General features: G+C 44.0%; 1 protein-coding gene and 1 pseudogene across 1 annotated transcript; one reads left to right on the forward strand and one right to left on the reverse strand.

Moving 5' to 3' along the window:
• Positions 1-666: 666 nt before the first annotated feature.
• On the forward strand, positions 667-4,729 carry LOC125521450 (cystathionine beta-lyase, chloroplastic). The gene is made up of 12 exons (XM_048686501.1): positions 667-1,011; positions 1,259-1,371; positions 2,230-2,300; positions 2,395-2,486; positions 2,579-2,666; positions 2,755-2,866; positions 2,988-3,084; positions 3,183-3,264; positions 3,612-3,729; positions 3,897-4,004; positions 4,117-4,219; positions 4,426-4,729. The coding sequence occupies exons 1-12, from the start codon at positions 750-752 to the stop codon at positions 4,599-4,601; spliced, it is 1,422 nt and encodes a 473-aa protein (XP_048542458.1). The 5' UTR covers positions 667-749; the 3' UTR covers positions 4,602-4,729.
• An 814-nt stretch (positions 4,730-5,543) lies between these two features.
• On the reverse strand, positions 5,544-6,799 carry LOC125525183 (annotated as a pseudogene).
• Positions 6,800-11,287: the final 4,488 nt, after the last annotated feature.

Genomic DNA, 11,287 nt, shown 5'->3' on the forward strand with positions numbered 1-11,287 from the left:
GGACGAGGCGGAACAGCCTGCCCTGCGGTTCAACATAGAGGAGGCGGAGGCGGAGTTTGCCATCACCGAAGCGGCGGAGATGGCAGAGCAGCAGGCCATTTTGGAGTCCATTCAGTATGAGGGCCTATATGGAAGCCAACCGGGAGTTCTTCTGGCAAGAGCGGGCGGGGACCGACGCGCTCTTCGTCGAACTCGACGCAGAGATAAAGGAGGAGGCCCCGGAGCTGCAGCTGCCGCACATGTACCCGGAGCCGGGTACGGAGATAGTCGACATCTCCAACGAGGAGTAGCTAGGTGATCTACGTAGTATGTTTTTTTTTGCTAACTATCTACGTAGTATGTAGGTTTGTTTTCTTTGCATGCTTTTGTATGGATTTAAGAATTTTGTATGATATGTTCGGATGCAGTTGTGGTAGTTGTCCGCCGGTGTTTGAGAGGTCATATTTATCATATGCGGTTGTAGATGCTCTAAAAAAGGTTTTTTTTGAAGTTTTTTTTTTTTTTTTTTTTTTTTTTTTTTTGCATTCTCTCCAAAACCGATAGTGCACGGCATGCGCACCCACGCAGCCCATTTTACCCGTGAGCCAACCGAAAAGCCGATCCAGTGAATCTAGACGCGATACCCAATTCCGCAAAAGCATCAACGATCCGTTCCACTGACCACAATACCCCACCCGTCAGCCCTCCCCCAACCCGGTGCCACTTCGCTATCAAACCCACTCCCTCCCGCTTCCCCACTCCGTCCAACCATGGCCGCCGCCGCCGCCGCCGCCACCCCTACCGCCCGCCTCTTCCTCCTCCACTCCAACCCGCCCTCCTCCCTCCCGTGCCCGAACCCCAGCCCCAGCTCCGCCCAGGCGCCCCGCCTCGCCCACCCGCGCCTCGCGCTCTCCCACCGCATGGCGGCGGCACCAGCGGCGATCGCCGGGCCCTCCGGCGACTCCGAGCGCGACCTGAGCGCGTCCGCGGTATCGGTAGAGGCATTTGGGGCCGTCGAATCCTCGGGCGATGGTGGGTTTGAGCGGGTTCAGCTTGAATTTGTACTCCCTCCGTTCCTAAATATTTGTCTTTTTAGAGATTTCAACAAGTGAATACATGGAGCAAAACGAGTGAGTCTACACTCTAAAATATGTCTATATACATCAGTATATGGTAGTCCATTTGAAATCTCTAAAAAGACATATTTAGGAACGGAGGGAGTGGGGCTTTGTGCTTGTTCTGGTGGAATTAGTGTGTGATGTTTGTCTTCTTGGTGTAGGTTTGGGGAGGAAGGAGCCGAGCGTGGCGACGATACTGACCAGCTTCGAGAATTCGTTCGACAATTATGGGGCTCTCAGCACGCCGCTGTACCAGACGGCCACCTTCAAGCAGGTAACTAGGGTTGCCAACAGACGGTGGCATCTGGCAACTGTGTAGAAGTAAATTCCACCAATGCATTCTCAATGTGCTTTATTGCTGTTTGAGAGCACATTGTTACTCCCTCCGTTCCGAATTACTTGTTTTAGATTTGTCTAGATACGGAGGTATCTAGCACTAAAATGAGTCTAAATACATCTGTATCTAGACAAATCCAAGACAAGTAATTCGGAACGGATACATCCGTATCTAGACAAATCCAAGACAAGTAATTCGGAACGGAGGGAGTACTAGTTATGATGACGATATTTCATAGTAGTAGGCGGCGGCGGTGGTGACAAGCCTAATCGGTTGGCAGTTTAGGGGTTTAGTGCCTTTCTATCGTTTGGAATTGAGTTCTCAAGCATGTCTGGAACCTTTTGGTTGGTTGCAATAGTTTGATTGTTAATCATTTTGTAAGACAAATCTCAATCGCCTGGAAGTCTGAAGAATTCTAGTAGACTAGACTAGAGGAGACATTGTGCTTAAATGTTACCCACCATGTATACCGGTTGCTGAAATTTTAGTTGGCAAACCGAATTACCTAGTTGTAGTAATTCATCGTATCTTATCTTGATTTTGTTATTGCATCTTTTTCTTGTTTGTTCCTCAACAATACTACGGTCTAATTACTGAATGAACTTGACACATTTTCCTTATCATCATATTTTTATTTATATAGGAATTGTAGTATGAAAATATCACTACTGTTAAATTGTCTTGGAACAGTTGTTATTCGGTTTGACTGAAGAACTATAGTGTATACCTAGTTTAGTCTGGCCCATAGTTTGCACCCTTGTTCCTAGTAGCTTACCCCTAAATGTTACTTTCCAGCCTTCAGCAACAGTTAATGGACCTTATGATTATACTAGGAGTGGCAACCCTACTCGTGATGTTCTCCAGAGGTCACTCTCAGTCTACTGCTTATTTTTATTTACTGTATGCAGTGTAAATATGTGCATTGTTCAGTGGTATTGATAAATTTTATCACACATTCAGCCTTATGGCTAAGCTCGAGAAGGCAGACCAAGCATTCTGCTTCACTAGTGGGATGGCATCACTGGCTGCAGTAACACACCTCCTTCAGGCTGGTAAGTAGCTGACATTTACTTTCTTACGATCGTGTTTCAGATTATCATTGTATGCACTTAATGAATTCATTGGCCAAACGCACAATTCTTAGGACAAGAAATAGTTGCTGGAGAGGACATATATGGTGGCTCTGATCGTCTGCTCTCACAAGTTGTCCCAAGAAATGGAATTGTAGTAAAGTTAGTTCTTCCTTTCTTTAGTGGAACCATTCTCTTGCTGTTTTTTTCTCGCTCACTTACAAGTATCATATGCATTGTGACATGATAGACGGGTCGATACAACTAAAATTAACGACGTGACTGCTGCAATCGGACCCTTGACTAGACTAGTTTGGCTTGAAAGTCCCACCAATCCTCGTCAACAAATTACTGATATAAAGGTAATAGTGTTGATGTATGCATTTCAATTATCATGAAGAATGCATATAAAGATTTGATTAATCCAGATACACACTCTTAGATAACATTCTTACCCTCTCCAGTGTTTTTTGTACTTCACAGAAAATCTCAGAGATAGCTCATTCTCATGGTGCTCTTGTTTTGGTGGACAACAGTATCATGTCTCCAGTGCTATCCCGGCCTATAGAACTTGGAGCAGGTATAGAATCATTTAAGCACTTAACTGAAAACAATATCATATCATCTCATGCATATTATTTTAGTCTAATTCACGACAATCTATTGTCGTATGTGTAGATATTGTGATGCACTCAGCTACCAAATTTATAGCTGGACACAGTGATCTTATGGCTGGAATTCTTGCTGTAAAGGGTGAAAGGTCTGTTCTATGGGTCATCTTTGTCATCACTAATAACCACGCTGCCTCTTTTGAATGATAAATATTTTTCATCCTTGAATGTTTGTATAATATAATCATAGTTACGTGTCTGTGTCTCCTGGTAAACTCTACTTCTTGCTACCATTTTGTTTTCAAATAAACTCTGTATTACCTGTTCCCTGTTAATTACTGTGTGACATGAATGCTTCTGAGCTGCTGGCTTAAACACTAACAGGCTGTTTCTCCGTTTCTTACTGAATATGGCTACTAAATGCTCCTTCAAATTTATAGAGTTAATTGAAATAGCTATGATCTCTCAAATTAATACTTGTTCCAACTGCTAACAGCTTGGCTAAGGAGATTGCATTTCTACAAAACGCTGAAGGTTCTGGTTTGGCACCTTTTGATTGTTGGCTTTGCTTGAGAGGGATCAAAACCATGGCCTTACGGGTGGAAAAGCAACAGGTGGAACTTTGTTGTGATAAAATAACTTGTTTGCTGAACTACATATTGGTTTTTGAAATTTTTTGAGGGCTTCATAAAATGCTGCTAGCAACTTCGTATAGTTCTGATTCATTTCATTTGTTATGGACATTTTCTTAGGACGCTGATGTTGACTTTATTATTGGTAGGATAATGCCCAGAAGATTGCTGAATTCTTAGCTTCTCATCCAAGGGTCAAGCAAGTGAATTATGCTGGACTTCCTGATCATCCTGGCCGATCTTTACACTACTCTCAGGTGCTTACCGGTTTTCATGTTGGCTGCATTAAGCAGCTTTAGTGATTCTCCAGCCTTCAGGTCTTCCAGAACACTTTCTAATATGTTGTTCTTGCATTTGCTTCTTGTGCAGGCAAAGGGAGCGGGCTCTGTCCTCAGTTTCCAAACTGGTTCATTGTCTCTCTCAAAGCATGTTGTTGAGACGACCAAGTACTTCAACGTAACAGTTAGCTTCGGTAAGCATTCTTTTGTACCTGCTCCACGCCTCCACCCTCCTTCCAGGAATCACCTTACTACTGTATCCATTTTATCACCCAACATACTCCATTTAGAAAACCTCTACAAAGCTGATCCATTATCATACTAGTTTCTTCGAGGATTAGTTTCAGAGCCTTGTGCAGTTTTGCTCATTCTTGCTCACTGAATCTACATGCCGATGCAGGAAGTGTGAAGTCACTCATAAGCTTGCCCTGCTTCATGTCGCACGCGAGCATCCCTTCCTCGGTGCGAGAGGAACGTGGGTTGACTGATGATCTAGTACGGATATCGGTGGGCATTGAGGACGTGGATGACCTCATAGCTGATCTTGATTACGCGCTCAGGTCTGGTCCAGCATAGATCATACAAAATCTGGACTACGGCGCTTCGGGTTCTAGTTAATCAAGTTGTAGATGTGATATGCATTGGTGATTCATTTGTTAAGCTGCAACAGTAATAATAAACTTCTGCATGAGTATTTTCTGAAATGACAAGCCCGCGACTGTATGTGTTGTTCGTCACAGGCTTCAACAGAAAAACCCTGAGGCCAACTGACAAGTAACAACATGCATAAACTTCACAACATCAAAACTTGGTTCTGCCCATGTTCATTTTTCTTGGCTGCCATTGTGACGGCTTTGTAGCTCAAGTAGGAAGGACTGACATGACTGTTGGTTGATGGGGAGCAAAGGAGTGTGTAGTTGGTTCGTCGGATTGACCCGCGTAGGCGCTTGTGTATTTTGTATATGGTGTTTTTCGTCTGTGCAGGTGAGTGTGTATACATCTGGAGACTGGATTGTTCATGGTCATTGGTGTGCCGATGAAGAATAATGTGACCATCCTTTTGTAGTGTATCAAAGAACTGTGATGTTCTTGTGCAACATGTTTTGCCTCGTGTTCTCTGTGAACTGACTTGACTGACTTTTCTTGATCTGAATGAAATCGCGTACGAATATGATTTTCAGTTGGCCGCAGTTGATTTCTCTTACCAAATCCTTTTCCTTTTGTATAAGATTGGATTGTTTTCGTTTTTGTGAGTATTAGCTTGCAACCTCTCTAGACCGTCCTATTTGTGCGAGCAATTTATTTCACAACAATGCTAGTGCCTTTTGTGTCTTTGGCTCTTTGCAACATGCAACTGTACTTTCCTAAAGATAATTTGATACATTATATTAAAAAATACATCATCATTGTCCAACAGAAATCTCCACTTAACAACAGAAAGCTTGACTTAACAAAATAGATTTTACAACTAAAATACGTCAAAACAATAAAATAATAACATTAATAAAGAGAGTAAGTTCTACAAAGATCCTTAATATCTAATTGATCTATCTATTTGCGTGTGATGACGGACACATAGTGAAGCTCGACGGATCCCATGAACAACCTGCCACCTTTCCTTTCCACCACCTCGGTCGGTCTCACGCCCTTGGGTCCCCGCATCTCCTCAATTATTTTTCCGTCCGCATTGATCCTCAATGCTAGCAGGTGGCCACCCAGTATCCTCCTTTCTTATCGGGCCTCACATTGTCTGGATAGCCAGGGAGGTCGGCGAATAGCTCCATGGTGCCCGCCTTGGAGCCCTTGATCCAGTATCGTAGCAGCTTACACGGTCCGGTCGATGAGATGACGAGATGTGTCCGATCAGCGCTGATGGCGAGGCCATTGGGGTAAGTGATGTCGGCCTGGAGCACGACGGCCTTTCCTGTCTGTGGGTCATACCTCAGTAGCCGACCCGTCTCGTCTCCGGTTCTTGTGACCATCTCATGTTGCGACCTATTGTAGTTCCTGGAGCTGTCGGTGAAGTAGACCTCTCCGGTTACCTGGTCGATGTCTACCCCGTTGGTGAAGCGGAGAGGTACGCCGTCAACCTCCGTGACAAGCACAGTTGCCTCCCCGCCGCCTGGCGCGACCCTCATGAGCCCCTTGTAGGCGTCGGCGATGTAGAGGTACCCGGACTTGAGGTGGAACCGCAGACCGAGCGGCCGGCCGCAGCGGCCCTCGGTGGCAGTCTCCGGGCGAAGGAGAGACGCCGTGCACGCCTCGCTGCTGTAGTCGGGGTTGTAGGTGTACGTCGACCAGCCGAGCTTGTGGCCGTTCCACTTCAGGACGCGGCCGTCTGACACGCCGCTGTACGGGCCGTGGCCTTTGGCGTCGAAGGCGACGCTCTCCGGGCCGCGCAGCAGTCCGCGTGGCAGCGGCAGGTGGCGCGTCCGCGTGGCGTCGATGCTGGGGACGTTGGCGGCGGCGGCGGTGCTAGGCAAGAAGAGCAGGAGCAGCACGGCTAGCGAGATCGTCGCCGCGGCGAGATCCCTCCTGCCGCTCGCCATTGTTGACTTGCTTCGCTAGCTGTTTCGAGAGCTTGTGTTTCTTTGATCGGACGTGTTGTGTGGTGTTGGCTCGATGGGGTGCCTCTGTTCTTATATAAACGCTGGAGGGGTCCGAGTCCCGGCAAGAGTCGGCCGTCCTCCTCGGCGACGGCGAGAGTACGAGTCCCTATCCGTGTCCTCGACTTATTCCGATTCTCGACCTGGTCCTTGCGAACACCGGCGATCTGGCTGCCTCGGTGCTGCTTTTTGACCGTGTTTTTTTTTTCCTTTTTTCTCGTTGATGGAATTTTCTAACACAAAGTTTATCATCTTTCATGTTGAAGAAAATTGTTAAAATTTAACACAAAGTTTATTATTTTTGTTTTCAAAATGTTAAAATGTTTCATGGGCTGCATAGTAGAATAGTACTATATATTAAGTTCTTGGTATCTACTAAACATTTTTCGTATGTGAATAATATTTTAAAACTTGTGTGAACGTTTTGCTTGGCACACATTTATATTTTGTTCAAACTTGCATGGACACTTTTTTTTAAAGATGGTAGAACACATTTATCTCATGCAAAACACTTTATCTACTGAAACGGTTTTTTGAATTTACTTGAACAAGTGTTGAACACACATGAACATTTTACTTCACACGCATGAACAACTTTCATAACTGATGCCGTGATACTTCAAAGATATTCATTTGCAAAAAACATATCTCAAAATCATTCATAATGATGTAAAATTCAGAATATTTTAACAAGCGTCATGAACATTTTTAAATACATTAACATATTACATGCGCAGCAGAATATATTTTGAGGTATTTTGTTACACACTAACAATTTCTCTCCTATAAATTGTTTTGAGGAAAATTGCGTCAACATTTTATTTGGCATGCACGTATATTTTATTAAATTAACGACGTGGCTGCTGCAATTGGACCCTTGACTAGACTAGTTTGGCTTGAAAGTCCCACCAATCCTCGTCAACAAATTATTGATATAAAGGTAATAGTGTTGATGTATGCATTTCAATTATCATGAAGAATGTATATAAAGATTTGATTAATCCAGATACACACTCTTAGGTAACATTCTTACCCTCTCCAGTGTTTTTTGTACTTCACAGAAAATCTCAGAGATAGCTCATTCTCATGGTGCTCTTGTTTTGGTGGACAACAGTATCATGTCTCCAGTGCTATCCCGGCCTATAGAACTTGGAGCAGGTATCGAATCATTTAATCACTTAACTAAAAACAACACCATATCATCTCATGCATATTTTTACAGCAAGCCATGTGCATGAAGGGTTTTAATGGGGCATGGAGGAATCAGGTGGATTTTTTGTCCAGAAAGGTAGTGTCGGAATTAAGGTGAATGATGACATTGGTCATTACTTTCAAACACATAAAGGCCTAAGACAAGGAGACCCGATGTCTCCTATTCCATTCAACATTGTGGCAGACATGTTGACAGTTCTTATAGGTCAGACCAAGGAGAAAGGCCTAGTAGGTGGTCTTGTTCCCCATTTGGTAGATGGGAGCGTCTCCATTCTACAATATGCGGACGACACTATTATCTTCATGGAGCATGACCTTGCAAAAGCGAGGAATATGAAACTAGTGTTATGCCTCTTTGAACAACTATCTGGTCTAAACTTCCACAAGAGTGAATTGTTTTGCTTTGGTAGGGCCAAAGAAGACCAAGATAGCTATAGGCAATTGTTCGGTTGTGAACTGGGGTCACTACCGTTCAGCTATCCCGACCAACTGGAAATGTATCGAAGATCGATTCAAGAAGAAACTAAGCTGCCGGAAGGGTAAGCTTATGTCATATGGAGGACGACTAGTATTGATAAATTCAGTACTCACGAGTATGCCGATGTTCCTCCTATCCTTCTTTGAGGTGCCTAAAGGGGTACGAAGGAGACTTGACTTCTATCGATCTCGTTTTTTCTGGCAGTCAGACGAGGTTAAGACAAAGTATCGCTTGGCAAGATGGGATATTATTTGTCGACCAAAAGACCAGGGGGTCTTGGGATCGAGAACCTCGAGATTAAGAATAAATGCCTTTTGAGTAAGTGGTTATATAGGCTATCGCAGGATTTAGAGGGTATGTGGGCACAAATCCTGAGAAGTAAATACTTGCACTCCAAAACCCTCGCTCAGGTTACCGTAAGACCTAATGATTCACCATTTTGGAAGGGACTCATGAGAGTCAAAGAGACCTTCTTCCATAGGGTCAAGTTCATTGTTGGGGACGGAACAACAACAAGGTTTTGGGAGGACACATGGCTAGGCGATACACCGCTAGCTATCCAATATCCTTCCCTGTATCATATTGCCGAACGTAAGGAGGATTACGTAGCAACAGTGTTGCAAACAGTTGCTTTGAATATTCAGTTCAGGAGGTCTCTAGTAGGGGAACGATGGAACTCCTGGCTACACTTAGTGCGGAGGTTGATGGACGTTCAACTCTTAGATTAGGGAGACACCCTGAGCTGGAAGCTAACGGGTAATGAGGTGTTTTCGGTCAAATCGATGTACTTAGACCTTATTAATTCTGGCCCAATCCCAAGATCGATACACATTTGGAAAGTTAAGGTTCCCCTGCGAATCAAAAATTTTATGTGGTTTGTTCACAAGCAGGTGGTCCTTACCAAAGATAACTTACTAAAGCGACGATGGGTAGGTAGTTCACGATGTTGCTTTTGTGTTCACGACAAAACAATTCAACATTTATTTATTGATTGCCCTCTCGCGAAATTACTTTGGCGGTCCATTCATATAGCCTTTAATATTATTCCTCCAGTTAGCATAGATGCGTTGTCTGGGCCGTGGCTAAATGGAGTGAATCCTGATATTGCGTCTAGTTTTTCCTAGTAGTGCAAGCAAGTAAATTATGCTGGACTTCTTGATCATGTGGGCCATCTTTACACTACTCTCAGGTGCTTGTCAATCTTTAGTTTAGCTGCATTAAGGAGCATAAGTGATCATCAGTTTGTCATAGGGCCTCTAGTTTCAGGTCTTCCAGAACACTTTCTAATGCATTTTTTCTTCCATTTGCTTCCTCTACAGGCAAAGGAAATGGACTCTGTCATTAGTTTCTTAACCGGTTCATTGTCAGCATTTTGTCGAGACAACCAACTACTTCAACGTAACAGTTAGCTTCGGTAAGGATTCTTATGTACATGTTCCACCCTCCTTTCAGAGTCACCTTGGAATTGCTCATGTATCCATTTTATCACCAAACTTATTCCCTTTAGAAAACCTCTACAAAGCATGTCCATTCAAAATAACACTGCTGATCATTCATGTACCTTTTTTCGATAAAAGGACATTTTTATTGACACAAAATGTAGCATCAAGCGAATACAAACACGACGAGCATCGATCGGGCTCTGCATAACTAAGATGCACACAGCCAAACAAAAACAAATTGAAGAAGATTAAAAAAATGACAAATCAGCAATAGTAGGATCATATAGGGCCGATGGTATGCCTATGTCGAAGGAGCTGGCGCGTCAATCCAGAGATTATGCTGCCACCCATGCTCGGTGAAGACCTCCCTGGCCACCCGCTCCAACCGCTACACACTGCCTTGAATAGTGGTTGATACTCCGTTCGGTGTAGCGTAGACCACGTATGAAGTGTTGGGGAACGTAGCATGCAATTTCAAAAAATTTCCTACAATCACGTAAGATCTATCTAGGACATGCATAGCAATGAGATGGGGAGAGTGTGTCCACGTACCTTCGTAGACTGAAAGCGGAAGCGTTAGTTTAACGCGATTGATGTAGTCGAACGTCTTCACGATCCATGATCCAAGTACCGAACGTACGGCACCTCCGTGTTCAGCAGACGTTCAGCTCGATGACGTCCCTCGAACTCTTGATCTAGTAGAGGGCCGAGAGAGAGTTCCGTGCTACCTCTTGAGCACTGCGTTGGATTTCCCCAAAGAGGAAGGGATGATGCAGCAAAGTAGCGTAAGTATTTCCCTCAGTTTTTGAGAACCAAGGTATCAATCCAGTAGGAGGCTACGCTCGAGTCCCTCATACCTACACAAAACAATAGCTCAACGCAACCAACGCGCTTAGGGGTTGTCAATCCCTTCACGGTCACTTACGAAAGTCAGATCTGATAGAGATGATAAATAATATTTTTGGTATTTTTGGTATAGAGATGCAAAGTAAATAAAGTAAAAGCAAAGCAATAATAAAGTGATGGAGATTGATATGATGAGAAAGAGACCCGGGGGCCATAGGTTTCACTAGTGGCTTCTCTCAAGAGCATAAGTATTCTACGGTGGGTGAACAAATTACTGTTGAGCAATTGACAGAATTGAGTATAGTTATGAGAATATCTAGGTATGATCATGTATATACGCATCACGTCCGAGACAAGTAGACCGAAATGATTATGCATCTACTACTATTACTCCACTCGTCGACCGCTATCCAGCATGCATCTAGAGTATTAAGTTAAAAACAGACTAATGCCTTAAGCAAGATGACATGATGTAGAGGGATAGTTTCATGCAATATGATAAAAATCCCATCTTGTTATCCTCGATGGCAACGATACAATACGTGCCTTGCTGCCCCTTCTGTCACTGGGAAAGGACACCGCAAGATCGAACCCAAAGCTAAGCACTTCTCCCATGGCAAGAACAACCAATCTAGTAGGCCAAACCAAACTGATAATTCGAAGAGACTTGCAAAGATA

The sequence above is a fragment of the Triticum urartu genome, chromosome 7 (genome assembly GCF_003073215.2).
Source record: "Triticum urartu cultivar G1812 chromosome 7, Tu2.1, whole genome shotgun sequence".
In the NCBI taxonomy this organism is placed as follows: Eukaryota; Viridiplantae; Streptophyta; class Magnoliopsida; order Poales; family Poaceae; genus Triticum; species Triticum urartu.